At 36.4% G+C, this 17,255-nt stretch overlaps 1 protein-coding gene across 3 annotated transcripts in view; it reads left to right on the top strand.

Annotated features, from left to right (window-relative positions):
* Window positions 1-17,255, top strand: part of LOC115436789 (disco-interacting protein 2 homolog C) — a 300,991-nt gene that overhangs the window by 168,155 nt on the left and 115,581 nt on the right. For all 3 annotated transcript variants that reach the window (XM_030159721.1, XM_030159720.1, XM_030159719.1), the window contains exons 3-5: window positions 5,650-5,760; window positions 9,254-9,379; window positions 16,894-17,238. In XM_030159721.1, coding sequence (XP_030015581.1) covers window positions 5,650-5,760; window positions 9,254-9,379; window positions 16,894-17,238 — 582 coding nt within the window. The remainder of the gene's footprint in view (window positions 1-5,649; window positions 5,761-9,253; window positions 9,380-16,893; window positions 17,239-17,255) is intronic.

Raw genomic sequence — 17,255 nt, 5'->3', positions numbered from 1 at the left:
TGGATAGAAACAAAAAAATGTTGAGGAAAAATTGAGTAAAAAGCATCTCTGAGGCATTTTGGAAGCAAAGATAAATCCAAACAATGAGTAAACATTGGCCTGAATGAGGTGAACGTACAAACTTTTGGACTTGTCCTGCTCAGATGTTCTTAAAAGTATCTTCCAAAACCACAAAAGGACAGTTTTAATGAAGGAATGTAGATTACTGTAATGCTCTGCTGATTAAATATAGCTTATTTCAATCTAAAATGCAAATAAATTACAGTTTAATGCAACTGTTAATATGAGTGTTGTATTCATGTAACTTTGATTTACTATTTTGGTCTGTTTTAGAGCTGATAGTACCATACTAACATGCAATATATTTATCAGGAGTTTATTTATCAGGATAGAAAGACTTTTATCGTCAACAACATCAACACCAACAAAGCAGATGAATGATTCTCTTTCACATATCAGCCAGATTTGGTTCACAGACTCCAGAGGCCTTACTGTTTTAAGTGTTTCATTTTGTATTTTCTTTTATTTTCGATTAGTTTTATGAGTGCATTTAGTTTTAGTCTTATTTACCTTCTGAAAACTAGCTTTAGTTGAATTTATATTAGGGGTACAGGTTCTTACAGAAGCTTTAATAGGTCAGATGACTTGATAAGATAAGATAAAATAAAAAGATAAGATAAAATAGGCTTTATTGATCCCACTATGGGTAAATTTCTCAGTTTACAGCAGAAACATACAAGAATAAAGTGCAGGAAAGACAGAAAACAGAAAATATATGCTTGTGAAACAAAATGTAAAGAGAAATAAGAAGTATTTACATAAATTTATTTTATATACAAATTTGCAATGTATTTGGTGTCAAATACGATTCAAGATCCATATTGTGCAGAGATATTTTATTTTTGTCAATCATAACTCGTAACTTTGGGGAAAACAAAGCTGATTTTAATTGAAAATTGAGTTGCGTTGTTGAATATAGTTTTTATTTTATTTCCTTGTGTAATTTTTAATTTCATTTCCGTTAACATCATTTGTTCCCGGAAGTGTCAGGTCATAGTTTTCTTAATAACTCTGCAGACACACATGATGTTAATACCTGGTTCAGATGATGATACAGAACACACATAATGAATTCTTTCTCAGTTACTGCAGTTATTAGTTCATTAACAGGAATGACGCGTGATTAAAGAGACTCCAAGTAAAAGTGAATATTAGTGGAATCAGATCAGCCTGTTTTCTACTCAGCAGCGTTGGTTTCATGTCTTATTCACAGTGAGCTGAGAGTCGTGGAGTGTGAACTATTTTAATAATTCATCCAGACCTGTTAACGTGTCTTCGCTGTCTGTGATATACGAACAAATATGAGTCTTAAGTATACAACAAGAACAACCAACACTCTGTTAGTTCATTAAATGTACAACATTACTTTAGCTTTATTGGTAATTGGAATTAGAAGAAAAAAGTCTATTCTTTTGAGTTTTTAATCACATGATAATTTATCTACTTCAGGTTTTCCATTTGCAAGATGTTCCATTTTGCAATCTGCAAACTGAATAAGTTAGTAAACTCTTTTATTTATTGCCGACATATTGCACATGCATGTTTTCATTTTGCAAGTTTTCTTTACTGCTACAAAGCTCAAGTACCGAACCATCACCAAACCACCAAATTAGTCTTAAAACACTGAGGAAAACAGGTTTTATTAACATGCTAATCTTTTCATGGTCATCAGATATGACCCATTTGGAGGTTTAGGGGCTCTGTAGTTACCATGGAAACACTGTCATCTTCTATAACATTGATTCCCCAGTAAAATCTATGGAGTTGGATCTATGACAGTGGATGGACACACTGGGTTTATGGTCTGCTATTGCTATCTTCACTGAAAAAGACACTTTTTCTTCAGTTTTTGCTATTTTTGATGGAATAACCATCAAGTTTAATCTGAAGTAATGTGAAAAAAATTGACTAAAATAAAAGAACAAAGAAAACAGTAAAATATACAAACACATCCAAAGTAACCAATATAATGACCAGAAATTTAAAATAAAATCAACAAAGTAAGTTACATAAACAAAACAAGTCATGAACTGAACAGAACTGTAGAAAAAAAGTCATGAAATAAGCAAGAAAATGTAGAAAAATACACAAAATAAGCAATGAACTGAACAAAGATGAAGGAAAGTTAATTAAATAGCCAACAAAATGAAGCAGAGCAGTCAAAATAATCAATAAGATGAATAAAAAATGAAGAAATAATCAGCAACAAGAACACAATAAGCCACAAACTGAACAAAATTGAAGAAATATGCAAGAAAATTAACAAAAACAAGTAAAATAATAAATGAAATGAAAAAATAAAGACAATAAGGTTGTAAACACTTGTTTTTATGTTCAGTTATTGATATATTTGGCTGAAAAAGTCACTTTTATGTCATTTTTTTCCTGCTTTGATATAATAACCTTTGAATTTACTGTGAATTTTCATGACCATCTAACTTAAATATAGGAAATAAAATGAGAAATTGAAAATGCAAAAGGATAATATTCTAATAAATGAGGGTAAATCACTTAAGAAAGGTTAAATATAGAGAAAAAATCATTTGGGAACTGAGACAAAAGTAGCGGTGGGGAAATCCTGTGCACACATGTTTTATTTCTCCACTTTTTCCCAGTGGATGTGGACGCTGCTGCTGCTGTCGACCATCTCAGTTCTTTATTGGATTTAGTGTCTGTTCACCAGCAGCGTTTGACTGAAACAGGATGAGTGAGAGTCCTGCATTGATTTCCTTTAAGGTTCCAGTGTGTGACCGAGTCTGAGTCTGTGTGAAGTGAAAGTTACATGAACTGGGTCTCATGTCAGAGCAGTGATTCATCATCGCTGTCAGATGAATGAAATTCCCCAGTGATTATTATGTTGATATGTAACTCTGCCCGCATCGTGACATCGCAAGCTAAAACAAACAAACATTCCAATGTGCTGTCATGCATGAACCCAGAATCACCTGAGTGTCATGTGGGCAAACAGGTGCATGATGATGAAACGTAAAAGGTTTTAGGAAAAGTATTTTTTAAATTTTTTTTATTTTGATTGATTTTTTAAAATTTTATTTTGAATATAACATTAAAACCAAAACAACAAGACAATTGTATATAAAAAGAAAATAAAAGAAAACATATTCGAAAAGGAGCTGGATGAAGTTTAACATACTCTATCCCTCTACCGACCTTAAATTCCCATGTCAGATCCCATAAGTAACTCAACAAATCCTATGTATCCCATGTTATTATTTTACTGGTTGGATCCACTGGAGATCAAATTGGGCTGAATGGCAGTGAGTTCGATATCCATACTTTAGACAAGATACGTAGATAGATAAGCTTTATTTCAGACTCATGGTCCACATTAAAAAGCAAACAGATAAATACAAACACTATAAAAAACAAAAAAACACAATAAAAAAAACTTTACTTTCATATATATATATATATATATATATATATATATATATATATATATATATATAATGTACGGTAGAAGATAACTGAATATAATGTAAGACAGTGGTGATAAATGTAAACCCTGAGAGGAGCCCCCGTCCAGCCCCCACAGGAGTCGGTGTAGTGTGTTTTTTCCCAGACCTGTCATATATTCCAGCTCTGGACGTCCGGTCGTTACACACTCGACTAAACGGCTTTCAGCTTCCCTTGGAGTGGCAGTGGTGGCGGTGGTGTTGGGGTTCTGTGAGTCGAGCTGAGAGCTGTAATGAAGACAGACGAGGCTGGAAGTGCGAGGCCGCTCATAGATCTGCAGCTGTGCGGTGTCGGACATGTCAGTTACAGGGTTATTATCGTCAGACGTATTGATCCGTGCTCAGGGTTTCAGGATGGAGGTCTATGTTTGCACCAGGACCAGATCCAACTCCGCATCCATCTCAAATAAACCCACAGTTACAACCCTGTGTCATCCAAGGTTCATGTCATGTCATGTCATGTCATGGAGCGGTTCTTATTTTAACTAGGGCTGCAGCTAAGGATTGTTTTTGAAGTCGAGTATTCTACCGAATATTTCAGTGATTAATCGAGTATCGGATTTCATCATCGAGAGCCGTCATTGAGCCTCATTATTATAGACTACTACAAATGCATAGCCTACGTTCTAACCTTCACTGCTGTTTCTCAGTTAGCAATCATGTTAAATCAGCTAATGTTCGGCTACTGTTGAATGGAAGACGGGCATTTACCTTGTGCTGGCTTCAGATGTGGACTTACACACTTTGCATGAGATTCTCTGTTTTTTTTTTAAGTTTGAAGTGATCCCAAATGTTGGACATGTTTTCCCTTTTGCGGACGGTCTCCTCACTCACTTCCATAGCACCAACTTTTTGACTCTGAGTTGCGTGCATCACTGTTTACAGTCCGTGTAAAACATGATCCCCAGGGCGGAACACAAGTGACTTCTTAAATTAAATTAATAATTAAACGAATACTCAAGGCAAAAAAAAATATTCAAAGATTTTTAAAAACTTTATTTATAGAACTTTTCAACATTTATAGAACTTTTTGTTTAACAAATGAATTTTGAAACAGCAATAAAAGTAAATAACAAAATAATAATTGAGTCCCTAATAGGGACTTGAATACTTGTCAACTTCTGTTTTTGTGTGTCTGATACATAATCAAATATCATTAAAAAAAAAAAGGTATGGCCTCACTTTGTAAGTTGTGATGATGAGATATCAGGCCTTGATTCTAAAAATTTGAGAAATGAATTCCATATCTTGTGGAAGATATGACTTTTCTGTTTAATTGTGTATGTGAGCCTTTCAGTCGCGAGAGTTGAGAGTTCCGCAAACCATGACTTCAGTGATGGACAATCAACACTTTTCCAATGTCTAACTATCAGACGCTTTGCATCTATCAGACAGAGGTTCACATGTGACTACATAAACGAATACTCAAGGCAAAAAAAAATGATTCAAAGATTTTTTTTTTTTTTTAAACTTTATTTATAGAACTTTTCAACAATTATAGAACTTTTCATTTAACAAATATAACATTTATAATTTCAAGTTATGTATTCATGATACAGAGATTGACACCGGACATGATAAACAAACAGAACCCAAGGAGAAAAAAAAAAAAAGGCAATATAAACAAGACATGCAGAAGAAGACAGTCAGGACAGTGCATTCTGGTACTGTTAAAGAAAGAAAGAAAATAAATCAATAAACAAAACAGGTCAATAATAATATAAACACCTAAAAAGTATTTAAAGCTCCAGGCCAGGGAACGTATTCACGCAGTGTAAACGAGGCTCCCATATTTTGTCAAATTTATTGATAGAGTTATTTAGGGTGCACCTAATTTTTTCTGATTCGAGGATTTTTTGTACTTGAATTACTCGAGTACTCGTTGCAGCTCTGATTTTAACCCATAAACACCCAAACATCCACCGGTGATCAACATTATCTACTATAAACTGTTTCATACCTGTTGATCCACTAATCCTATCGATACATGTAATATATGTGGATCATATGTGTGTCATACATGGATCATATGTGTGTCATACATGGATCATATGTGTGTCATACATGGATCATACGTGGATCATATGTGTGTCATATGTGGGCCTTTGTGTTCCAGGGATGGACCCGTCCATGGGGCAGGAGCGGAGAACGCCGGTCACCCCGTCCTCGTCGTCACGGTACCACCGCCGACGGTCCTCTGGGTCCAGAGACGAACGCTACCGATCAGGTGAGAGGAGATGCTGTTTGATGGCGTTTGAGTTTTTTTCTGGGAATCCTTTCACCACTAGAGCTGAACATGACGTCTCCTGTGTGTCGGAGCTGCCACGCTGCCTTTGAAATATTTGTTAATTACTGTGTTAATTATCTTCATTAATCACAGTGTCGGTGCAGTGTCTTATGGCCCAAAAGTTGATCATAAAACTTTGTAATTTCACCTCACAGGTTCCTCCTATAAAAGTGTTCATATCAGTTTGATTTGAAGGTCTTTCCTGCTTACATTTGCATATTAATAAGCATATTATGGGTTTAACTATAACTCTTTTGTTAAAGTTCATCTCAGTCAGAGAAGTGATGTTTAGGATGAGAAAAGTGTGTTGACTTTGACACACTTTCATCATCTCAAAGGGGCTCTTTAACCTACAACAGTCTTATATATAATATGTTATTAGAGCTGCACAATATATCGTTTGAACATCGTCATCGCGATGTACGTGTGTGCAATAGTCACATCGCAGGTCGTGCAATGTAGGAGGGAAATGAACTCAACCTGTTCTCATCTAATTTCATGGGTACTTGACACATTGCACACAGCAATCCACCAATCACAGTTGTTCTTAATCAGTTTGGAGTGAGTCGCTGGTAACACCATTGAAAAATGAGCAACAAACAAGAGAAAATCACCGTAATTGAAGACTTGGTGTCAAAAACAAAAGCAACGTCAGTTTCCTGGAATTATTTCCGTTACCAGAAGGATGAAACTGAAACACGTGTTCTGTGTCGACAGTGTCTTACACCTGTTCCCACAACGAGAGGAAACACAACTAATTTGTTTGACCATTTATGTCGGCGCTGCACAGCTATTACATCCTCCTAAGTATTTTTTCATATCGCAATATATATCGCAGGCTTAAAAAAAATTGCAGTGTCAGTTTTTTTCCAGTATCGTGCAGCCCTAGTTGTTATTGATTCTTGATAGAACATGTCAATGAGCTACAGGGCCATTGGTTCTATTTTTGTCTTTTTTTTAATAATTTTATTTGTGGATGTTCAACAGCATAATGTGGATGCATTATACAATGTGTACATTTCTACTGTCTTTTTAAACATAAGTCCCCACCCCCAACTCAAATATAAACATAAACATGTAAATATATCTACCAAAAGACATCAGGGTTATGAACAGGAGGCATATAGCATTCATACAAAGTCTAGATGTGAAAACATAGCAAAAGCAAAAATAAATAAATAAAATAAGATTAATAGATAACAACTATATATATATATATATATATATATATATATATATATATATATATATATAAAAACAATGACAGAAATAAAGTATGTACCATACCTACAGTTATCCAGGTGATGAATGGTGATTTAGTGTTAAAGTCATGATATATTGCTCATTCTCTAAGTTTCTGTGAATTTTAGAAAAGGCTGCCATGCTTTATTTTTGTCTTTTTAACCTTTTCATTTGGCTGGAGCTACATGTTTTATTTTCATCAGTGGGAGTAGATTTAGGACAAACTGTTGCTGTCCACTGGGGATTACACTGGGATTAGAGAAGATTTGGAGTTTAGGTGAATTCACATCCAAGATGAATCAGTAGGAATCTGCCCCCATGACATTAGATCTGATATATAATAAGCACAGTAACACAATCTGCCGTTTGAACTCCTGAACCAATCAGGAAATCATGCTCATTATGTCACCACAGTCTAATGTTGCATGAGTTAGTTTGAGTTTTACCTGACGGAGAGCAAATGGTGCAGAACCTTTAAATGAAAGAAAAGGCTGTGTGAGCACTTTGAAACACTCCCATTCACACACAACCACACACACTCAGCTGTAAGACAATAAATGTGCGCTTGAGATCTAAATTACCTCCGTTCCCCTACATAAGCACACACAGGCTAAACAAACGTACATTTGTGAGCCCCGTTCGTCCTGACAAATGTCTCACTTAAGTCATTATCGGCCCGACAGCCTTCTGCCGCCGACCCACAGCGCTCAAACAAACCCAGCTGTGGCTACATCGCAGTGCTTTATCTCACTCTTAGAAACGCTAATTTACAAAATACCTTCACCGACACTGCCTGAACTTCATCCAGTCAGAAACCGCAGGTCCTTCTGGGAGCCGCCGTAAGGACTGGAGTGTTTGTGTACGTAGACGGAATGTGAATAAATGAGAACATGGTGCTCATTGAAACAAGAACTGCAGCCCAAACTAGATGTATAAATATAAAAGAGTAATGTAAAAGGAAGAAGGACATATGTATTATTAATATTTTATGGAGAGGGGGTGGGATTAAATAAGTTGCACTTCTTCCCACCCCTTTTTGGGCATGTAAATAGAACTATTGTGCTGTTCTTCTGTCTAAGATCATTATGACAGTTGATATTTGTGTTGTTATGTGTGATTTGCTTGTTTGTATATATGTTAAATTTCATTGCATGTTCACAAAAAATCACAAACACAGAGGCAGCACATCCGATGGTCCTGCTGTTCCCCTTTTACTAAACTGATATTAGTGTGAGAGATGCCCCATTAACCCAGGAAGGGCAAACATACGGCCCGTGGGCCAAAAGCGGCCTGACAGAGGTTCCAATCCGGCCCATGGGATGAATTTGCAAAGTGCCAAAATTACACTGAAGATATTACCATTTAATGGTGTTGAATTGGTTTTACTCCAGGTTCCACATATGATCTACAGTAAAATAATATCATAATAACCTATAAATAATTACACCAAATTTTCTTCATGGTTTAATGGGGGAAAAAATGATATTACATTATACCTACAAATGATAAAATACATGTTTCCTCTTTGTTTTAGTGCAAAAAAAAAATTCAATTATGAAAATATTTACATTTACAAACTGTCATTTAACAATAAAACGTGAATAATCTGAAAAAATATGAACCTGAAATGTCTAAAGAAACCGAAGTGCAGTTTTAACAATATTCTACCTGTTACTTGTTAAAATTGCACTTATTTATCTTAAGAATTTTTTTTCAGGTTATAATTCTTTTTTTTTTCTACAGTTCATGAATGTAAATATTTTCATAATTTAATGAAATTTTTTGCGCTAAAACAGAGAAAAACTGGGAGTTTCTATTATTTATAGGCTTATTATGTTATTATTTTAGTAATTTGATCCACTGGAGATCAAATTGGGCTGAATGTGGAACCTGAAAGAAAATGAGATTGACATCCCTGCAACTAAAAAGCCCAGAAAAGACTAAAATAAAACAACACCGGCTCTAACAAGGGATTTCCGTGTTTTTTGTCACATCTGTAGTTGGTTGCAATCTCAGCTTCACCACCAGATGTCACTAAATATCACACACTGAACCGTGTAATGTAACAACCTTCATCTTTATTCAGGATTTGAGCAGACGTGACCAGTTTCAGTTGTGTTAATGTAAATGAATGAAGGTGAATGGGACTTGGTCAGTCAGGTGTGACTTTTGGATTCATGTGTGTCCTCAGACGTGCACACGGAGGCGGTGCAGGCGGCGCTGGCCAAGCACAAAGAGAGGAAGATGGCGGTGCCGATGCCTTCGAAGCGGCGGTCGCTGGTGGTCCAGACGTCGATGGATGCCTACACACCACCAGGTACGAAATGACCTCACACACTCTTATAGGTCTGTTTATGAGGATGTTCTTGAATCCTCTGACGCAGGGAAGCGCTTCTCATAAAGACTGGACTGTGTTTCAGTGGATAAAGGTCATGTGGTCTGATGAGTCCAGGTTGACCCTGTTCCACAGTCATGGAGAGAGGTGGATGAAGTTATTACCCATCATGCCTAGTGCTTACAGTCCAAGGCTGTGGGGGCTGTGTTAAAGGAGTGATGTTTTGCTTTTTTTAGTCGTAGTAGTAGTTTTATTTTGAGCACATAGAATCATCAGATAACAAAGAATCATACAATATGGTCAAAAAAATAAATAAAATTTTTCTGCACTCGAAAAGGAGTGGGAAGAAGTATAACTTATTGACTCCCACCCCCTTTTTACAAACTAATAATCAAACTAGATGTGCTTCCTTTGCTTTTTTAACACACATTTTCCTCTGTATATTTTTACAATAACACAAAACATCCGTACAAACCATTCATATACACTTTTTTAGTCACCTCACACACAATCAGATTTACATAATCAACCGTTTTTAATATAGACTATAATATTTATATTCACTTTAAATATTTACTCCAAATACAATGATCAATAAATGTGATAATATCTTCTTATCATGATAACTAATTAACTACAATAATACCTTATTTTATGCGTACTTCTGTGTTATAAATAGATTTTCACTTATTCAGATAATGTTCTATATTTTAATATTATTGTGGATTTATACATCCCTTTAAATGCACAAATTGAAGAAGACATTTTTTTAAGTTTTCCTTTTTTTAAATGGAATTCTGCATGTTCAAACATTTCCCTGTGGTCTCCATAAAGTGTAAATGCTCTGCTTGGGTCTGAATTCTTCATTAATTCAACTCCACAGGTCCATCTTCAACTCTATTTCTGAATAATGACACCAGAAAGTTTGGAGCGCTGGCCCTTTAAATGTAGGGTAGGAGATCTTGGACAAAACGGTTCGAGCAAGCTACATTTTGAAAATACACAATTCAAAAGTCTAATCCCCTTTCTTCAGACTTCCCACTGAAGCCATATCCTGTGGAAGATATGAGTTTTCCGTTTAATTGTGTATGTGAGCCTTTCAGTAGCTATGCAGAATGAGAGTTCCGCAATCCGTGAATTCAACAATGGACAATCAACACTTTTCCAGTGTCTTGCTATCAGACGCTTCGCATGTGTTAGACAGAGGTTCACCAGCCTACTTTGATAAGTTCTAAGTGCTAAAGTTTCTGGAATAAGACCTAGAATACAGATCTCCAGGCACATTGGGATTTTTTTGTCTATAATATCGGAAATTGTGTCAATTATCCTTTTCCAATTCTGCAAAGATTTGATTAAAATTGACAATTTATCAGTAGTATCTAATCCAAATCATTGTTTCTCCCAAAGTGTTGAGTATAGTCTAAAGCAAACCTAGGTTTTTAGGTTTTAGGCCAACACTGCGAAGTCCTGACATTTTCCATGTACATAACAGCTTCCTGTTTGTAGAGGGAAGCAATAGATTCAAAGTGAAATCATTAAGTCTGTCAGATGTGTCTCCTTGTAATCGGTGTATAATTAAGTAAGAATACAATGTTTTTCACAGGCCAAAGTCCCAAAGTGTTTCACAAGAGCCGATATAAGGCAGAAAATGAAGTTAAACACATTTAAACTAAGTAAAATGAAAATGAAGAAAAGGAAATGACACTTTAGGTTTTCTTGAGCTTTAGTTCTGCACAAGTCGTCGATCTGATCTGATCCTCGTAGGGTGATGTGCAGTGGTTCCTTCTACGACTCCGTGTTCGATGTTATTTAATGAGGATGTTAATGAGGTCATTATCTCTGTGGCTTCAAGGTTCACTGAGTCCACCCAACGAAGGCTGATGGAGACTGACCAGACATTTAGAACCAAACAGACAAAAACATGAGGACTTTTATTGGACATTTAAACCATACTTTACACACGACGATCATGTTTTAACCCATAAATTTGACCTAAATCATCTACTGATCTAAACTATTTAATACCTGTTGATCCACTAATTCTCTCAATACATGTAAATAATTGGTGTAAAATACAGTTCTTCATCTTTTCATGGTCATCAGATATGACCCATTTGAACGTTCAGAGGCTCCGTAGTTACTGTGGAAACACTGTCATCTTCTACAACATTGATTCACCATTAAAACCCATGGAGTTGGATCAGTGACAGTGGATGGACACAGTTTACATTCAGTTATTGATATATTTTACTGAAAAAGTCACCTTTTCGTCAGTTTACTCTGTTTCTAATATAATAACCCTCGAGTGTAATCTGAGCTTTTATGAATATTTACATGATCAGTGAATTAAATATAGGAAAATGCTTGATTTTCACTGAAAAAACACGAAATACAGAGGATAATATTATGATAAATGGAGATAAATCACTTAAGAAAGGTTAAATGTGGAGAAAAATTCATTTGGGAAGTGCCATAAAAGCAGCACAGGGTATTTATGGGTTAATCACTGGTCTATGATAATACACTGGACTCTTTTATAAGTTTATAAGTATTTTCTTTAGGTCTTTTCTTGTATGATAGATCTCGTTCTTCATCCTCTCAATCTTCAGTCCATCTATTCATCTGACTTATCCCCTCTATCATGATTTTTCTTTAAGAATTCCCTTCTATTTGAACCCTTAGATGCATAATGAGCCAAAATGACCCGGTAAGGATGTTTTATTACAATATCTTTGAAATGAAAAGTTGTTATTATTTCATATCCCATCATGCCATTTAAGTTTTGAACTTACCAGCTCCTTACTCTTGGTAAAAGTAAATATAAAAAAGGGAGAAATGAGGAATCTGTTGGCAAATATCACAGTTATAGGAGCTGCTGTGTTCCATGAATACAGCAGAAAAATTTGATTGGTCTTTGAAGTTGTCAGTCACAAACACTATATGGACAAAAATATGGATTCAGGTGTTTCTTTTCTATCAGGGGTCTGGGATACAAAACAATAATTTCATAATATAGTTTTATATTGGGATAAATATCATTGCATTGGTTAGTTTGGTTTAAATTGTTATCTTTGCCTCCAAAATGCCTCAGAGATGGTTTTTACTTTACAGGATATGTACAGTCAGTCCAGCTTGGATTTCCAAGGCTGACAATAATTACTGAACAAACAATAACTCAAACTATGAATTATGAAAGAGCTGCAGCATCTGAAACCGACCACAATGAACATTTGACAGATAAACAGAACCACAGTGCTGCAGTTTCAGACTCACAGTTTGTCATGTCTTTTATATTTTGTGATTGTCTCTGTGAACTCGCCATATATTTTTTATTTGTACATTTTTTGTTTTATTTTTCTATCAATTACTAGAGATTTCAGGCGACCCCATTTGAATTCCAGGTGACCCCACGTGGGGTCCCGACCCCAAAGTTGAAAAACACTGGTTTAAAGATAGAAGATTTGATGAGAAATAGTTCAAAAACCCTTTGGCTGGTGAGTGGTCTGTCATTTGGTTCATTTAGGAGACTCTGACGCCTCACATCACAACACAAACACATGTTTATAGACGCACATTCAGGCATCCGACCGCAGACATTCTTCCATAAATATACACACATAAATCTGTGCTGCGAAGGCGTCGTACACATCCACATCCACATCCACATCCACATCCACACATGCAGATGATTCACATGATGTCCATTAATTTTTTTCCACAAAATGAAGCAAACAAGCTGTGAAAAGTCACACACTCACACACGACACATAGAAATGTACACAATGTATGGCGCAGCCTTGGAAACCACGTCCTCAGGGAGCGGTGAAGTCATCGCAGACACACACTCAGACACACACAGGGTTGTGCGTCTGCTGGTGAGGTTCATTCGAGGACAACGCAGATCTGTCGACGACAAGCGAGGCGGGATTCACATCAGCTCTCACCGGCTTTTGTGTGATTTCCGCAGCTGCCTTTATCCATTTCTCGACGCATCGTGAGAAATGTTTCAGTGTTATGAAGTTAATCAGAGGCTTACAACGTCGATCTGTGTCTCTGTTTATTTCCCAGAGTCGTTGGTTGCCTGGCAGTGTCTTGTTTTCGATGTAACCCTCTGCAGGGTCCCGCCGATAACGAGACACAGATTTGCCAATCAAATGTGTCAGCAAAGCACCATGGGATTTATCACGTCGAGCCCTGGGGTGTTGAAATTGAAAATGTCACTCGTAATCCAAGAAATTTCAGCCTTTAATCTGCAGTGACCGAAAAGGAAAACAGTCCTAGACACATTATATCAATGTTCATCTCCATTTATATGAGAAAATTAGGGAATAACATCATAAACATTCACGTAAAATAAAATAAATGAAAAATTAGATAAATGAACATGACAGGATTAACATACATACTAAATTAAAGAAACATCAAATAAATCTGCATCTAGTGTCAGAAAACAGCATTAATTCACAACCTTTATGTTCACATTTTTTTTTCTGTGAACATTTTTTTTTTGTAAAACCGAATTCAAAACAACCCCCCAAAATTTGTCAATATGGAGAAAAGTATTGGGACACTATACAGAACATACAAGTGTCATAGTATTATTTTATATTAGGCAAGGCAAATTTATTTATATAGCACCATTCATACACAGGGCATTTCAAAGTGCTTTACAAAGGCAGAAAATTACATTAAAATCATAGAGAATGAAACATTAAAGAGGAGGAAAGTGCAGAAAATTAAGATAAGTATCACTACTTTGGGGTTAATCTTAAATTTTTGAAAATAAGATAAGAAAACTGCAGTAAAAGCAGTAAAACCAAAAATCTGTCTGAAGTCAAAAACTGTCCTGGTGGTGACTGTGAGGAGCTGTCATGTCATTACTGAGTTGGGCAACAAAAATTTACTTGGATGTGAAGGATTTCTTTGAAATGGACGATACAGACGGATGCCCTCAGTGTCATAAATTAAAAAATACTCTGCTTTTGCTACTACTACTTGTATTTTTGGATTCACCTAGAGGACAGGTGTCAAAGTCATTATAGTTCAGAGGCCATGTCATCCTTATATGATCTGAAGTGGGCCGGTCCAGTAAAATAATAACATAATAATGATAGATAGATGGACAGACAGACAGACAGACAGACAGACAGACAACTCCAAACCTTTCTTTACGTTTTAGAGTGAATAACGTAAAATTACAGAATGAAAATGTTTACATCTACAAGCTGTACTTCCAAAAATGGAAATAACATGAACAATCATGAAAAAACTGAAATTTAAGAAAAATAAGTGACATTTTAACAATATTCTGCTTCAGCTTCTCATTTCCACATGTACATTACAACTTACAGATCACAGTGGATCTACAAATACACAAAACATTTATTAACAACCATGTTTTTGTAAAAATTGCACTTACTTCTCTTCAGACAATGTAGGTTATTCATATTTGTACAGGTTATTCACATATTTGGTGAATGTTGAACTTGAACTAAAATGATTGTTAATAGGATGAATAGGCTAATGCCCCTGTGATCATCCTATGCTTTTTTTTGTTTATTTGTTTGTTTGTTTGTTTGTTTGTTTGTTTCGATGATGTCTGTGTCATCAGTATGTGTATTTTTAACTTTTTAATTTAAAGCGAATGAGTGATGTACTAATGTTTGGCTGTTTTTTGTCTTGTTTCTGTCACCTGCTGAGGGACTGCAGATGAAAAATAGTTACTTTCACTAAGTCTGACGTATTTATATGAGTGTATGTTTTTATACAGCAGTGTTCCCAAATATGCATGGTCCCTATTAGACAAACCAATACAGAAAAATTATATCTTCAACTTGATTTTTGCTTTTCACTAATTCCTCCCATGGGTCGAATTGGACCCTTTGGTGGGCCATTTTTGACCCGGCAGCCATATGTTTGACGCCTGTAAACTAGATAAAATAATAAAATAGATAAAAACAGGATGCCTTTAAGGTTGAAACAATAATACCAACATGTTTATAAGATGTTATTCCTCCCATGTGTTTTTTGACAAAGCTACATGGAGCCCTCACCAACCATGTGAATGTCCGTAAACCTGTCCACCGTGTCCTCAGTCTGTGGGTCAGGTCCTCCGTCCAGTGGTTAACGACTGGGTCTGGTTCTCCTGGTTCTCCGGCTCCTCCCAGTCGTAGAACACCTGTCGGCCTCTGTTGTTATTCATATCACCACTATCAGTCTCACAGCGCTGTAGGCATTATGGAAATCACATGCAAAGCACACCCACACGTTAGCGCTCAAAAACCAACTCTGCCTCGTTCCCCCTCGCGGCGACTCTAAACAGATGGGAACCAAAACCATCCCAGATTTCACACAATAGACTGGACCCGCTCAGTCTCCACTAATGGGTTTAATTTAGATTTTTGTCAACTTCTGAAATTAAATCCACAAGAGGTAGCGTTTCTGCCTTAAAATATGTGACATATTTAGGTGACTTCCCTGCCTTTATTTCACGTATTTTACATTATGTTAAATGTTTCCAGCACTCTTCATATTCATTCATCTTTAACCCTTAAAGACCTGGAACTGCTTTTGTTGTGACTGCCTAATGCATTTTTCTCTACATTAAACCATAAAGACCCAAACATCCACTGGCAACCAAAATCAGTTACTGATACACAATGGGTAATACCTGTTGATCCATTAATCCTATAAATACATGTCAATAATTGGTGTAAAATTCAGTTATTCATCTTTTCATGGTCATTAGATATGACCCATTTGGACGTTCGGAGGCTTGTGGTTACCATGGAAACACCTTTGTGGAGTTGGACCAATGACAGAGGATGGGGACACTTGTTCAGTCAATGATATATTTACTGAAAAAGTCCCTTTTTCAGTTTTCCCGGTTTCTGATACAAAAACCTTAAACTTTAATCTGAGCTTTTATGAACGTCTACATGATCAGTAAATAAAATATAGGGGAATAGGTGATTTTCTCTTAAAAAATGCAAAATACAGAGCATATTATTAGAATAAATGGTTACACATCACTTAAGAAAGGTTAAAAAAGAGAGAAAAATTCATTTGGGAACTCCCACAAAAGTAGCACCAGGTCTTTATGGGTTAAATCTTTCCTAAACGATTTTATGCTCTTTGTTATTTTATCATCTGCATTTTTAAATGAAAACCAGGTGTTTTCTTTTTTTTTTTTCCCCTCATTTACTTTCGTTGTGCATCTCCTAAAGTACAATACAAAAAAACAACAACAAAAAAAAATCACAATTTATGGTACAAGATTTTGTGACACACAAAGTATAACACCTCGTCACAGGGATAAAAATGATAAAAATCTAATGTTAACTTTGAAAGAACAATGGAATGAAGTTAAGATATTGATGTCACTGATACAAAAGTGTTTTTTAAATTAAATTTGGTAAAACCATTACATTGGAGCAGATGGCTGACGTGGTCTGGTTCTGCTGTGTGGTGAACTCCTCTCTTTCTGGTCTCCTCAGACACCTCCTCAGGTTCAGAGGGCGAAGGTCAGGGTGACGGCGAAGAAGAGGAAGGAGGAGATGGTGAAGAAGAGGACGGAGGCGGCGGCGGAGGGACGTCGTCGAGCCGCGAGGGGAGCATCAGCATGGAGCACTGGATCAGCCGGGCCATCCACGGCACCTCCTCCACCACGACCACCACCTCCTCCACCGCCTCCTCATCCTCCTCCTCCACCCGCAGCGGAGGCAGCGGGGCGGCCGGAGGCAGACTGGCTGACGTCCTGGCCCAACACGTCCACATCTCCGCCCACCACCACCACCTCCGACACCACCATCACCACCACCACCACCACCACCATAAGTCAGGTAAGACTAGGCCTCCT

The sequence above is a fragment of the Sphaeramia orbicularis genome, chromosome 17 (assembly GCF_902148855.1).
Source record: "Sphaeramia orbicularis chromosome 17, fSphaOr1.1, whole genome shotgun sequence".
Taxonomy (NCBI): domain Eukaryota; kingdom Metazoa; phylum Chordata; class Actinopteri; order Kurtiformes; family Apogonidae; genus Sphaeramia; species Sphaeramia orbicularis.
This window is presented reverse-complemented; position numbering and strand designations above follow the sequence as displayed.